General features: G+C 34.4%; 1 protein-coding gene across 1 annotated transcript in view; it reads left to right on the top strand.

Annotated features, from left to right (window-relative positions):
* The window catches only part of LOC145693846 (lysosomal alpha-mannosidase-like), a 100380-nt gene that overhangs the window by 68001 nt on the left and 15772 nt on the right, over nucleotides 1–16607 (top strand). The window contains exons 9-14 of the mRNA XM_081770051.1: nucleotides 292–491; nucleotides 3309–3502; nucleotides 5218–5435; nucleotides 9224–9446; nucleotides 12801–12918; nucleotides 15026–15299. Of these exons, the coding sequence (XP_081626177.1) occupies nucleotides 292–491; nucleotides 3309–3502; nucleotides 5218–5435; nucleotides 9224–9446; nucleotides 12801–12918; nucleotides 15026–15299 (1227 nt within the window). The remainder of the gene's footprint in view (nucleotides 1–291; nucleotides 492–3308; nucleotides 3503–5217; nucleotides 5436–9223; nucleotides 9447–12800; nucleotides 12919–15025; nucleotides 15300–16607) is intronic.

The following is a 16607-nucleotide window of genomic DNA, read 5'->3' as shown; positions in this document are numbered from 1 at the left end:
GAACAACAAAAGTTGCTTTTGTAGGATAATCTCTTTGAGTAATGAATGGAGAATTTAGGTCTGAATATAATACGAATAATATACGGGAGTGAGACGTGATAACCCACAAATGTGTTTTCATCAAGATTTTACGAACACTTACACTTCTACGAACATTTACCTTGGTTTAAACTAGCCAACCCTGTTTTTAACTTGTCATTTTACTCGAAATCTACTCATTATTAAACTAAGATTTTAATACTATAATTTGACCTTTGATGTCTTCATAATTGAAATTACTTTCCCCTGTAGGTTTGCAAACAATTATATGCACTTGCAGACTTGGGCCCTGCAGATGAAGGAGATTTAAATAAAATGCGAGAAGCTATGGGAGTATTACAGCATCATGATGCCATTACAGGAACCGAGAAGCAACATGTAGCAGACGATTATGCGCGTATTCTCTCCGAAGGATTTGATGAATGTGATATCATTACAGAAGGAGCCTTAAAGTAAGACATGTATTACGTAATGCTAGTAGTGTTGATATGTACACAAAACGATAGAAACTAAACAGTAGATATAGTAGTAGTAATATGAACTCAAGTAGCTATGAAAAATACATAGTTACTGATGAAGTGCGTACACTACTTACGACTTTAACAAAGTCATAAGTTAAATTCTTTAAAATATTCTATGTGATATTAAGGTATAGGCATAATAGTATTGTATGTACTTAATTGTCGAGAGAGAACACAATTCAAGTAAGTACACCACTTTCAGAGAAAGTTCCATTTATTTGCATCGGCATGCTCTCATTACTGCAGAAGAATGTACAGTGATGTTTTTCTGTAATTGAACAATCATCTTCTTTGGAAGCTCTCATATAACCTCATAGATACCAATGGTCAACAAAAATTAACATTTTTACCTTATAAAGAACAAAGTGAAGATTTCAGTTTACGTAAAATGTACTAATATGAAATAAAATAAAAGCTTTGTTATCTTCAATGGACCCAATATATTTCAACCACCTATGTTTCTGTGACCATCTTCGGGATTACATCTTCTTACAGTTCTTTTTATATCTTTTTTTAAAAATTTGATATGCAATTGGGTTAAATGTAGTTTCTTAGGATTTTCTTGAGACTTACTGAAAGGAGTATTTTACAGTTTTTCTACCCAGGAATAACACGTTTAGGCCACACTTTCCTAACTTAGATATCTTATTCCGGTTGCCTCATTTACACAAAAGCAGTAAAGAACTAACGACTATGCTATTAGTAAAAATTTCCCATGCATTATAAATGTCTAATTGAGCTCTTTATATTAATTTGCGTATGCTGAATCCAATGAAACTAGTTTTAAACTTATCCGTCCATAGTATCACGAGAAAAATAACCTCAAAATTGGGAACTTTGAAGTACCGCTTATTGCAATGGTAAAGGTGCCCATACATCGATACATTTCTAATTATCTTTTATACTAATTTGAGGATCGTGAATGCAATGAAATTATTTTTAAACTTATTCGTCCTAATGAATCGCGAGCACTTTTACCATTGTCATAAGCGATATCTCAGAATATTTTTCTCTGTTCCCATAGGCGAATAAGTTTTAAAATAATTTCATTGGATTCAGCTCAGCATCGTCAGTATAAAAAGCACATTTAGAAACTTACCCACACGTGGACAATTTTTACGAGTGACATGATTATTAGTTATTTCGCGTACACAAGTTGCAAACCAAGCAATAAAGCAAATCACCTTCAAATCCCCACAGACTTCTCAGTTATATTTTTCATATTTGATTTTTCTGACAATGTCTTCTTTTGTATCAGCAATATATACTATAGGTATTGATGGGAATTTTCTGCCATTATCCTGAAGCACAGCTTTGAAAACTGACTTGAGTCTAAGAACACTCGCCATTCATCAGGTAATGCTGATTTCCAGGGCTCTTCACAAAAGAACAGATCTCATTATAAAAAGCGTACCATGATAGGTTATTAAAAAAAAAAAAAAAAAAAAAAAAAAAAAAAAAAAAAAAAAGCTCTACGCTTCAATTTCAAACCTTACCAGTCACACAGAAACATTGCCTGATGGTCAAATTCTAAATACATATTTTGAATTCAGGATACAAAACACTAGACTCACTACTGTGGTATATGAAGGAAGAACTGTTAAGGTTATTGGCCTTTTCGATTATCTCCTTCAAACTCAGCAAGAATGGGAAAGTGCAAGAACACCTATTATGGGGAAGCAAATCTTTACTTAAGGGAAGTGAACACAATGCCGAAAGCCCTGTTTGTCCATATAGGTTAAACGAGAATCTCAAGCTTGACTCTAATTCTTATTCGCATCAAAGTATAAAATTTCATTTAAATTTCCAGAATCTAAAATATTTCATATATAATAGAAATAAGGACATATAATCCTTACTTCGTCCATAACCGAAGTAACGGGCTCCGAAGAAAATACACTTTATTAGGAAGATCAATTTAAATCAGCCAGTGAGCTTCAGTTTAACAGACATGTAGTTTCTGAAGTCAGAGGCCACGCCCTCTGTTGACGTTGACTTTTCTCTTCTTGTACACTATTTGGAACATTTTACAAATACTGAATAGTATACCACCCAATTTTCGTATGAAAAATCGCGGGTCGCGGTGGCTCAGTGATAGAACGTTTCCCTCTGGTGCATGGAGTCCTTGGTTCGATCCCAGCTCGATCCAGGTGAGCTTTGTGGTGGACAAACACCGTGTGCATGGGTTTTCTCCGGGTTCTCCCGTTTCCTCCCACTTTCTTCATTCCACCATTTTATTCACTTCTCACCATCACCGTCTCCTTTAGCCTAGCCGGCATATCTGTGTGACGTAAAACTGAAAGATTTTATTTCATATCGTATGAAAAATGGTGTTGACCAGTGTTTTTTTTAAATCATCACCACACTTTTTAAAAATGTAAATATTTACCTCACCAAACATCATTCGATAGCTTAATTCAAGGTTTACAAGAAAAAAATTTTAAAGAGGTGCTTTTCTTTGTAACACACTATCAAAATATAAGTGTAAGAGCTTCTCATCAGTATTTCTCGAAAATGACTATTTTGACAAAATTACTTTTTTAATCTTAAAACGTCTTATAATTTAATTGTCGTATCATGAATATAGATAATAATTTTTACATGGAAGACAAAAGTTTTTGATATGTTCAGGGAAAGATCTAATTTTTCTCGAAGTTGTCTTACGTGAAATTAACGTAGAAATATCTATAATGTTATTTAAAGGTACATTAATTTGTGTATTAATATCTGATTTCTTTTCCATTATAGCAAATTAATGAGTACTTCAGTAAACAACACATTGCCTTTATATTCATGTTTATTGTTGAACATAAGTCAGTGCTCTATAACAGAGAAAAATGCCAATTTCGTTGTCACTGTCTACAATCCATTGGCGAGAAATGTCTCTAAATATGTACGCTTACCTGTCGCAGGAAAAAATTACAAAGTTCAAAACTCAGATGGTAAGTGAAAATACCGTTGTAATGTTTGTTCAAGTGACTTCGTATACTCATTTTTGTTGTCAATATCATAATCTCACAATCAGAAATGTGAAAATGTAACATTTGTACGATTTATAGAGTGTAGTACACTTGAAAGTAGCATACCGAGAAGATTAGGAAGGAAATTACCTAAACGTTTTGAAAGTATTGACCGGAAATTGTTCTTCTGAAAATGAGAATTTTTGCAGAGGTATCAGTAACTGAATTTTGTATCAGTGTTTAAAAACAAGATTTCTGAGAGATAATCAAACTGAATGCCAATTTGTAAATTACTATGCACAGCTCTTATAGATTATATGCAAAAGTACATTACTAACGAAACATTATTAACCTTGTGTCTCAATTTGGTTCGTTGAATTGAATATTTCCTTCTGAGCTTGAAACATCTTTAGGAAGATCATAACATCATTTATTTTCTTACTTTTCTGCGTTACCGGGCCCTTTCTTTTAATTTCAGTTGTGATTTCTGCTTTTCTATAAAATACATTTTACATAGAATATTCCTTGACTTAATTCTGGTTATTAGCTGTCACCTATTTACTGTCGCTTTAGTTTAATATTTTTTTAAGGATTAATTAAGATTAACGGTTTAAAAGGAGTTCCACATCATTAGATATTCATTCGGAGTTACAAGGCACAAGATTTGCCCGGAAAATTAATGAGACTGGTTTTCTTGGCACAATCAGAAGGACCAGCGGACGGAGTCTGCAGGCATGATTGTTGGTTGGACATGTTAAGTAAATGATCGTTCTCTCATCGGTTTGCTCTGAGCTATTAAAGGGTGGATTGCTTGTGAAGTGGATAACTGTTTGAACGTCTCGCCCAAATGTAGAGGAGCGATACACGATGGTTTTGTGTTAAACTCGAAAAAGAATCTGTAACCGAGACGCTTGCTGTGATACAGATAGCTTACGAGAAGGATGCTTTATCGAAAGCACAAGTGTTTTGGTGCCACAGCTTTGAATTATACACTACCGAGTCTCTTCGACCAAAGTAGGCTCGGCTAAGTATATCGAAGATAAAACTGATGCTTTTGTTTTAATTACCCGCCGGAAGATGTCCTACGTCTGGGTTCTTCACCAGGACAATACTAGTGAGAGAGTTTCTGGCGAAAAAAGAGCTCCCTCATTGTTATATGGTTAGCGTACGCATCTTCACCGCAGGAGCCCCGGGTTTGATACCCGGCGAGAGCTCATGTGGTTCGGCTGTATGCCCATATCTCATAAACCCTCGCTGCTGAAAGGACTAATTCAAAACCTTTCTGTAGCCCAGACTTAGCCCCGGCTGAATTAGTTTTGTTTCCCTGTCTCAAATTTAACTTGAAAAAACACCGTGTTGAGACTGTTAAGAACGTGCAAACTGCTGTGACGAGTACTTTCAAAGAGATCTCTGTTCAGGAGAGCTACAATGCGTGGCAATTAATACTTAAGGGTGTTATTTCAAGGAATATTAGCATTTTTTGAAATAAACGAATTTTATGGAATCAACTTCATGATTTCCCGGAGAGATCTTGTATTGATTGTTTGCCAGGAGGACGAAGTTCAGTTCATGATAATTTTGATCATGGATGCAGATGTATATCGTACAGATTAGCTTAAAACATATGCTTTAACACATTGTAGTTTATTTGCATCTGTTGTGTCTTAACATAATAACGTTTTGTTTTATTGTTTTAGGTAAAGAAGAACAATTTGATCTTGTACCAATTCCCACTACTGTGATATCTGTACCTGGACGTGAAAGTTCACCTGCTATTGAATCGGAATTGGTTTTCTTAGCTCAAGACTTACCACCGTTTGGTTTCCGTTCGTATTATGTTAGTCAGATTAGCAGCAATGAAACGGTTAGCTCTTCAGTTAAAGATAAAGCAGAAGACACAGTAATCGGTAACTCGGTAAGCTTTTTGGTTGTTTTGTTGCTGATACAAAAATATGATATAGTATGCATTTGTAAACATGAAATCCTCCCATTTATGTGGTAAAAAACAAACTCAGAGTTTAGTGACATTGAAGATATGTCTTGTTTTCATTTTACCTGCACATAAAGACAATCTACAATTTCATCGTTAACCAAATTTTTTGTGTAAACATCTTAAACAATTTTCCCCTTAAACTCGCCAGTTTCCTTCGGGAAGAGATGGGAACGCACACATAGTATGAATAAAAGTGAACCCACTTTAAATCACCTGTTACAGCCTCCTATAATTCTGTCGTGGAAGAGGAGGTGGCAGACAAAATATAAAAATGAAACTATAATTTGCCAGTAGGTTGTGTTGTGTTTTATTTCCCTTCTGATTTAATTTAATACTAGCAATATTTTGTTCGCTAAAACTTCTGCGAACTTGTGGGCAAATGTAGTTTCAAACAGCAGACGAATGCGAAATATACTGTACTTTATTTAATCCACCTTGTTTTAAATCTCTGAAATCCACACTAAACCAGAAAATAATACTTTATATATAAGCATTTAATCAACAAGTTAGTCACAAAAAATACTTAACCACACCGTCATGCAGCCATATCTAGTGTATAAAGTCATATCCACAATTTCCATGACTTGAAGATGTGCATCGTAAGTCGTGAGAACCACATAAACAGAAGCACACATTCGCTATCTCAATGCCCAGCCATTGATTCTTTACTAAAACACAGATAGTGAGAGACTATTAATCCAGCTTACTAATTTTCAAGATATTCCTTACAGGCTTGACGGAAATTAGCAACTACCAACCTGCAGTAATAGAAAATATTGTTTTGCTTCTAGAAAATCACAACTCACTCTGAACAAGCTTTCACGTTGGTCAGTGACCACTGGATTTACTTTCACTATCGACAAGATAACTGTGTCCATTTTTGTCGCTTACGCAACTGCGATATCATCCAGATCTTTATGTGAGTCATACACGTTTCTCTTTTGTTGACAACATTCGATTTCTGGGCCTTCAGCTTGGTTACCGGCTGTCTTGAGCAATCCATCCAAGAGAGCTAAAATATCGTTGTCTGCGAGCACTTAATCTTCTGAAAGTGTCATCCCACATTTCTTGGAATGCTGATCGTATTGTCCTATGACTGTATCGTACCCTTATCCGCTCAAGGTTGAACTATGGGTGCATTGTTTATGGATTTGTCAAACTTACCACGTTACGCCAACTGAACACCGTCCATCATCTTAGCATCCGTTTGGCTACTAGTGCATTCCGTACTAGTCCTATTCCCAGCTTGTATGTTGAAATACATGAACCATCTTTAACTCAGCGCAATCATCAGCTGATGCTCTGCTATTTTGTTCATCTAACATCAATGCCTCATCATCCTTCGAAGGTGGAGAGCGCTGCCAACGTTATCAAGCATGATCCAACGCTACCAGGTCTTTTGGAATTCGTGCTCTGAAACTTTTGGATGATCTTGCCGTCGAATTTCCCTTTTATGTGAGTTGGATATTATACTTACACCCCATGGAAGATACTTCATCCAGCTATTTCTTTTCATATGGCATAATATAAGAAGACAAGCATCAGTCCTTAACAAGAATTTCAACAAGAGTGAAGACTACTGTATTTTTTACTGATGGTTCCAAAAATGCCAATTCTATCGGATATGTCTTTTTTACAACTACACGTACTTATATCCTTAAATTATACGCCTCTTTAATATTCACTGCTGAACTGGTTCCAATTTTACGAACTTTACATGTCATATACGAAGAATCTTAATCTGTTGCGATTCTCAAAGTGCCCTGAGCAGCTTCTTTGATGTGCAAAATAAACATCCTTTCGTCCAGCAAATACTCCTATCATGTCATAGATTGCTAGCACAGGAGTGTGAGGCACAACTCTGCTGAGTTCAGAGCCATGATGGCATACCTGATAATGAAGAGGCTGAGCGAAAGTTGCTACCATGAAGGATGGTAGCTCAAATGGGATCAGGCTGTCAGCAATAAAGTACATGTACTCAAACTTGAACTTGGTGTCGTGATCACCAGCTCAAGATCCCGACAGGAGGAACGAATTCTAACTCTACTTCGCATTGAACATTCACACTTTGTAACGATTATTAACTTATTATTCTTACACGTTACATTTAGCCCACAGTTCGTGTAGATTTTAAAATATGTCAACACGATTAAATTACTCTAAATCAGACACATCACGTATATCTCTATTACCTTTTTATTATTCTTTTCGCAACTCCATTAATAATAATCATCTTTTTCGGTCGTCATAGCAACCTTTAAATAACTATTTACTGTTACGGTAACTAGGAGTACCGTTTATACATTTAAAACCAACATAGATTTTCAGCCACTACGATTAAATCTTATTTCTTTATATTTTAGAATCAACAACATATTATCTCTTTTCTTCTTCTTCTACTTCTACTCAACAGATTGTGTACTTTTACGCACCGTTGCCCAAAATCAAGATACGAAAATGGAAGTAATTTATCGCATAGATATACAATATCGTTGTAACTTAACACACGGATTTCTGCTTCGTAGCGAAGACCCACCATTGTGTGCGGCCTATGAAGCTAAACAAAGTATTCAACATCTGCTTGTGAATTGTCTTCGTCATGCTCAACTTCGAGCTGGCTGTGCCTTACCAGCAGATTTACCAACATTGATTAGAGATGACCACCAAACGATCTCTCCAAGTATTTGTTTCTTTTTTACCTCCATGTCATACCTGCATTGCGATTGTCCTAGTGTTTATACCAGGGATGCAAATAAGCGACAAAATTTTACTCGCCCAAGAATAAAGCTACTAGCCCACATCCCACAACATAAACCATTTACTTACCTTCGGTATGATATTAAATACTTGCCCGCACCGATGAACCACTCGCCTCGGGCGAGTGGGCGAGCGGTTATTTGCATCCCTGGTTTATACATATTTCCTGCTTTCTCCTATGTGTTTGTTCCTCTATCTGTTGTCACGCAATGCATTTTTCGTTTCCAGCTCAATTGACAATCCCGACAAGTATTTGACTTCTTTTATCTTTGATACCAACTTCGGCCTTTCTTTACCCTTGCCGCGTAGTCCGGCAAAACAAGATTAATATCCCACTGTTACCAATTTTACCCTAGTCCTTTTATCACTGTATTTACATGTTTTCTATCTTATATTTTCTTCCATGGCAAACTTGTTACTGAATTTTAAACATTGACAGGCGGAAGAAGACCTATACAGTATAATGCATCCACTCAATCTCTTAGTGTTACTCATACAAAAAGACATTATACTATTATGTTCATTGTTTCTGTTGTATCTTGTATTTCAAAGGTTGTGTATTATTTTTAATACCTTGTGTGTGCACTACTCAAGATAACCGAGTAAGAATTATTTTTTTCAGCTTCAATTTTCATATGCCTTACGTTGTAATAGTGTAGTAAATTAAGAGTTCACTAACTAGTTGTAAGAGCATGGCAACGGGAAGGTTATTTCGGGACTGACTCCATCGCTTGTAACTCAGTGTAATGCCCTCTCTTCAAATGTATTAAGGGAAATAGAATTTTTGATAATGTCAATTACGTAAGAGATAACTATGCCTTGTGATGAATTACTGTATTCTCAACGAAAGCGAGCTAATTACATATTTAAACTCTTCGCTTTGATATTACATTTTTTTTCTGTGTTAATAAATTCAGAAATCTGACGTAATTTTTCTTGTTCGTTTAATGTAGAAGTTAAAAGTGCAGTTCAGTCAAACTTCAGGACTTATTAAATCCATTACTCTGGCTAATGGCTTGATGGTGCCTTTGGAACAAAATTTTTACTATTACATAGGCGCCGTTGGAAACAATTCAAAAAGTGAATATCGTGCATCAGGAGCTTATATATTCAGACCCAATGGCACAGACCCTATAGTTGTATCAAATAGTGCTAAAATAAAAAGTGTCTTTAAAGGTAAGTACTTGGTTAGTTTTATTTTCTTCTGTAACTAATAACAATAACAAATATAATAGTATATTCATTCCATTTTTATTCGACAAATTCTTTTCACATAAATATTTTTATTTCAATGAAACTTTCTATATGCATTCTAAAGATCATGTGAATAATAATAATAATAATAATAATAATAATAATAATAATAATAATAATAATAATAATGTCCCTGGATAGGTAAAATAAAATGTTGATACAAAACTTAAAAATGGCGATTAAGATGAAATAACTGTAGTATTGCGAAGAGTCTGGACAACGTAAAGCTGTTTATATATAATTAAGGCATGTTAATTCAATTCAGAAGAAAGTGATTTTGGCTGGTAAATCTGAGTCTGCCTTTAACTGATGGATGACCATAAAGAGCTTAAAAAAATAATAATAAATAAAAAAAATAAGGATCTCAGGTTGAGGATCAAGCATCTGAAGCTTCAACTTTTGATTGGTTTGTTGGAGTTTGGCATGAGAATTTATGCTCAGACACGTCACTTTGTTCAGCTCGGTGTCTTCTATCGATTGACTAGGTGTTATCTTTGCGCAATATTATAACCAATAATGAAAGTTTAAGAGTTAATCCTAATGTTGGGCTCTATCTCATTAACCATATTGTGTACTGTCATCTTGCAGGTCTCATACTGAAGTCTGATGACAATATCAGTTTCATCTTACAGGTGACAGGTTATCGTACAGCGTCAGTTTTTAAGTTTACAAAAAGAATAAGTTTTGCTTCATTTTCTCAATTGAGAAGTTTGTAACTTGAATGCTGATAACAAGTTCCGTACAGTATCACCTCAAAAGGTTTTTCTTTGCAAGTTATTCTCATCACAAGAGTTGCAAATATTACTTTCTGATTTTTGGATTTCAATAGGAATTGGCATCGTTTCATACCTCTCTTCTTTTTTTCTGGCTGAACGAAGTATGATAACTTGGCTCTATTTTTCATATTTGTGTTTTTGGTGGGATGTGTGTCTGGTATATATACATACGAAGTAAAATATGCAGGATGTTTCAAAACCACCGACCACGTTTGGGAGGTGATACCTCACACCAAGATAAGGCAAAAAGTATAGACCAACCTGGGTGCACAACTGCTTTCTTTCGGAGTTATGGGTTGCCGAAAACATGAAGAAATGGACTTTAAAGGTCCATAGCTTCAAAAGTACCTACCGTAGTGGGGTCAAGACTTCACTTAGGAACTAATATGTACGCTATCCAAAAGTACATATTTCAAACTCGAAGATACTCACGCAACAATTTTTATAGAGGGAATTTGACTACGGGCATATAATTTGAAGTACACACCAAGTCCTTCTATAAAAATTGTTGCGTAAGTACCGCAGGATTCTGAAACTTGGATATTTGGATAGGGTACATACTAGTTCCTAAGTGAAGCCTTGACCCGACTGCGGTAGGTACCATAGTTTTGGAACTATGGACCTTTAAAGTTCATTTTTTCATATTTTCGGCAGCCCATAACTCTGAAAGAAAGCATTTGTGCACCTAGGTTGATCTATACCTTTTGTCTTATTTTGGTGTCAGGAATCACCTCCGAAACGTTGTCGGTGTTGTTTTGAAATACCTTGTATAGTATATATATCATACATAGTAATTGCGACAAGTATTTCTATACCAAATTTTTAATCACAGCTTTTCTTCTAAACACACTAACACAAATAACTATTCAAGACAGTCGCCAACCAGCGCATATGAATTTAACACATATTCTGGCATATCACTTCGTAACAGAAGAAAATCTTGAAAACTATGTTGCATGTTCGTTGTATGCACAAGAATCAAACTCTGTCGATCACTTTGAGGCAACTCTTCCACGTGATCATCACAATGATTTCTATCACTCATAATGCCTGCCACAATTTCATCGCCATTTTATTATAAAACAGGATGAATTTCAATTACGTTTCAAAAATTAAGTTACATATACGCAGAAAGACGAAATTTTCATTCATTATACTGGAAGTTAACATTAAATTGGGAAAAGAGGGGCCCAAAAATAATTCATAATTTTAAAGCTTTCTTTATACTGAAATACGTTACTTTATCTGTTGTATGTTTACTTTCCAATAAATGTGTAGGTAAACCAGAAGTAGAACTTTACTAATAACACACGCAACTTCACTATAACTGAGCTCATTTCCTAAAAAGTACAAAATCCAATGGTAATAATGTTAGTCGCTCGATTACATCGGCTAAGATCTATAACCAATATGTGTATATAATTTTCATTTTATTGGTTAACATTCTGTAGTAATAGAAAAGAAAAGAATTGTCATGAAACATAGTTCACAGTATAACTTATTTCCCATATTTCTAAATCAATGGCTTTGGAAAAGGTGTGTTTTGGGAAACGGATAAAAATAAAGAGAATTTTTAATAAATGTCCATGTCGAAAATATATATGATAAACCAACATAGAAATAAAAAATGTATGCTAAGTACATCGTTACATATTAAATTCATTTAAGCAACGTACACGCAAAAAAGAAAATATTGCCCTTAAGATTTTTCGTTTATTTTAATCAGCTGTTGTCTTCTATACTATCTTCAGACAACATTCTAATACGCTCGAAGCACTCATTTCACGTACTTTAAATTCTGATCACTGAAAAATCCTTGCACTTCAAAGTTTTAGGTTCTTCCCTGCAGCTTTGTTCATGATAGCATAGAGTATAGAAATAGAAGTAAAAGAAATAAAAATAGCAGGGAAATATAACGGAATGAACTCACTGGGGAATAGCAGTAAAGATATACATTGTTAATTGATGACTGTCATTCGTTAAGTAGCGGTATCACATGCTGCGAAATGGTGGGGTCAAGTTGTGCGTTCTTTTGTTGTTGCAAACTTATACTGATATTTTTTGTTGGTGGTGTGGTGTAAATACTGGATATATTTTTTAATTGCCATGTTCCATACCTTAACCAACTCTTTATCTATATTAAATTTTGGATGTTTTAAAAGAATAAACAAAATTTAGAAAAAAAAAAATCTTTCATTTTAACTTTTTGCTCTAAAATAGATTATTGAATCTTTACATTGTGTTGTATTTCTAAAAGTTTTGAAAGACCTGTGACACACACTTTTACATTTTTGTCCGTCATGCCTATATAATCTTCCAGGTAGCTGCAATTTATCTCGTAAACTCCCGAGTTTTCATTGGGATCCATGTAATAACTATTAAAGAGTTTTGTCATAGAACGTACTTTATTAATTAATGCTGCAGTTTATCATCATTACTTCAATATTCTTATACATGTAAGTTCTTTTATTTATTTATTTTCTTTTCTTTAATCTGTTAGGGAAGCATGTGGAAGAAGTTCATCAAGTATTCTCTGACTGGGTGAGTCAGGTGGTACGTGTTTACAAGGAGCAGAATTATGTCGAATTAGAATGGCTTGTAGGACCTATCCCTGAAGGGTAAGTCAGTAACCATTGACTTCTGTGTTTTATCGCTGAAATACATATTAAACTTAAATAGAAACCCCAGTAGATGTACCATATGATGCTAGGTTACGAGTATAATTTACATTAGATCCGACATCGAATTCCTGCTAGAACATAGGCTTTTTTCTCATTACTTCATTCATTAATTTCATTATATAAGCGTCTAGTTTAATCATAGCATCAACTTTAGAACTTAAAAAAAAAGATATTAAAAAGTGTGATAGTAATGCAGTTTCAGAAAATGATCTTGTCGATGGGTAACCACTTCTTAGTAGCAATTAATTTTAAAAGTAATAAGAATTTCTTATAGTATATGAATAACGAAAATCTGTATTTACCTTAATGCATGGCTTGTTTTATACTAAGCTATATTTAATCCTCACATTTGCTGAGGACATCATTTGGCCAGTTCCTCAGAATTCTATAAAACATAATTTGCACCGAAATATCTAAAGAAATCATGTTTAATAATAAACTTGAGACAACTAAAAACACTTACAAATTCTAAAAGTAAAGCAACATTAGATGCTAACGTAGAAATATATATGGCAGCCATTGTTTGCTGACATTTTTAGAATATTAAAAACCTTTCTTATTAAGTTTGATACGTACAGCTGTACGATTACTCATTTAATGTACCTACAAATTTAAGTATACTATAATACAAGAAAAGAAGATGGATGTAAGTAAATGCAGTTAAGTGGAATGCTGAGGAACTGGGTTGGTGTGTTCACAACAGCTGTGTAGTCGAAATACAGCCAAGTATAATTACTATTAAATACTTGTTCAGATAAATAGGAATTCTATTATTCATTGTCATGAAGTGCGTAAATATGCAGACTTTGACTTATTGTTCTTACAGTATAGTTTTGACATGACCATGATGTAGTATTATTCTGTATTATACTTCAAAATACACACGGACTATAAGGCCCTACTTGGAAAAGGCATTTTCGGATAGACCTAAAAGCATATGAGAATTTACTGTAAGTTGGAATTTTAGATTAGCAGATCTAACTATTGTGGTTGATTTGGCTTAACACATTATGAAATTCACAGCGATGAAGTTTACTTTCTTAAGCAATATAATTAATTCATAAAGCAAAGAATGCATGATGAATGAATGATGTCAGCACAATCTTAATGTGATTGCTTTCGTCTTCACTTAAACAAAATTTGTTTCCAAGATCTAATCGATAATTATATTCTTGCCAAACATGTTTTTCTTCTATTTCTCTGAGTTTTTATCCTCTCCGTAGGGAATATTGTTAATGTAAAGCAAATGTTACGAGAAGCGGCCAATAAGTAATCTACTTAAGCACGAAAATGAAATAAGATTATTATGAAACGTATTATTTTCCAGAGTTATCCCATTTGACTAAACATAGGCCTATTTGGCCTTGTTAGCCTCAAGTAATCGAATACCTTCGGAATAGAAGGAAAATGTTGGTTGCCGAAACACCTTGTTACGTCTTTCTTGACTGCATTATTAAAAAAACTCGCGTAGGAATTAGAAAAAAAAAAAAAAAAAATGTGCCGAAACAGTTACTCTTTGATAGTGACTTGTAATTTGTGTGCAGTTTTGGTCTACGCACCAGCTAACAGTTTTCCACATAGTTTCTGTTTGACAGCCTTGTTAAAGACATCAGTTCTAGCAAACATTTGGTACGTCGACTTTTCTCAGTGACATTTCACTTCCTTTAATTATTGAAATATTAAAGCTGAGGATAGCACCTAGTTTGGACATGACAGTATACCAACAGTTTCTTATGGTTGAGGTTCTTATTATGTTTCGGAATAAATTGTACAGTTCTTGCCTTGTAAGTTGGAAGCTGTAACTGCGAAATATAGAGCACGTTCTCATATCAGAACACACACACACACAAATATAATATAGATTTCGCCAGTTTGAAGCGGAGGAGAGTGAGCGATAGTAGGGTTCATAACATTGGCCTTGTTTCTTCTTAATTAATTTAATAATTTAAATATCTTTTTCAGCATCGGGGCTATACTTTCTTCAGAGTAACTGATAAAATGTAGAGGGACAGAAAAATTTAATCTTTTAAATTTATCTTTTCAGCAATAATGTCGGCAAAGAAGTTATTAGTAAGTTTACTTCTGATTTGAAGACAAATGAGATATTCTACACTGATTCGAATGGTCGAGAAATGTTACAAAGAAAACGGAATTATAGACCCACATGGACGGTGAATATTTCAGAGCCTGTCTCCGCAAACTATTACCCTGTGACGTCTCGTATCGTGTTGAGAGACGCTGACAAGAAAGAAGTGGCTGTTCTCACAGACAGAGCACAAGGAGGTTCCAGTCTTAAGGATGGCGAAATCGAGTTGATGGTAAGATTAACTGTTTAAATTAAAATTGTTGATGAGCAAGTTCGTTGAGTTACCAAGTCTGAAACACAAACTAACCTCAATAAATTAACAAAATAGCTGGTGTAGTCAGCATATGTAATTAAATTAAAGTTAGAGATTATTATTTATATGGGGGGAGGGGAAAGGAAAATTAAATGAAATTTCTAATTTAACGTATCACAGTTATGTCCTTTAGACTAAAGGAGACAAATGCTTAAGAAAAGAATTAGTGGATGTGCGAGAGGAAACGGGAGAACTTACAGAAAACCTATGGCCACGTTGTTTCCACAACAAATTCACAAGGTTCTGGGATTGAACCAGGGATCCTCGCACTAGAAGTGAGCGCTCAATCACAGAGCCGCCATGCCCTATTCTCCATTTAAGCCTTATGGGACAAAGTAAGTTTGACATGTGTTTATATATTTTTATTGCCGGTGCTGTTGGTCTGAAAACAATATAACTAAATTGTGTATGGCTAAATACATTCAAAACACACAAAATAAGCTGTATTTTTTCTATAGAATTTCAATGGAATTAGAAAATATCGAATGCCCATTCATACCCGCGCGTGTATTTTGTTTTCGGATTGAGGGTACGTGCCTCGAATACAAATCCACTAGTGGTTCGAGTCTCACTGCAACCAGTACGTGCTGTCCCGCATTATCTCAGTGTTTTTTCATCATTGTAATTTTCAGAATTTTTATTGATTGGAATTAATATTCAAATTTTCACAATTTTATGTAATCTAGTAGTAGGTCGGTTCAGCTTTTTTTTAAGAACAAAGAATAAAAACTTCCGCTAACGCAGCCAAAATTTCGCATAATAGAAGAACCGATAGTTCCCTTTTCCATGTTAATTTTTGTAGTAAATTTATGAACCTTTAACTCTTATTACTGAAGTCCCGAAGTAAATTCTTTTCCTTCTTCATTCGCTTTATTTTTTTACAATTCTGATTATGTAAACAAAACTACTAGATGAGTATATTATATATTGATGAGTATATAATTGTCTATAGCTTTTTTTTAAACAATTAGATGAGATAGAGCAGTGTAATAATTGTAGCACTTCCTAAGTGCAATATGGAAATGTGTAGACAATCGGATAAATCAAGTCAACCCCAATGCTAAAGAAAAACACATTATATCGGTGTTTATTTTCCCGTATGTTAATTCGGCAATGGGTGAGCAGCCAGTTAGCAATAAATCGGATAATGTTCATCTCACAACAGGCTTCCCAGATGTCCCAATGTACATAAAGTGCATCAACTGGTGTGATTTTTCGTCAGTATAA

Source organism: Thermobia domestica, chromosome 1, assembly GCF_964235325.1.
Source record: "Thermobia domestica chromosome 1, izTheDome1.hap1.1, whole genome shotgun sequence".
NCBI lineage: Eukaryota > Metazoa > Arthropoda > Insecta > Zygentoma > Lepismatidae > Thermobia > Thermobia domestica.
This window is presented reverse-complemented; position numbering and strand designations above follow the sequence as displayed.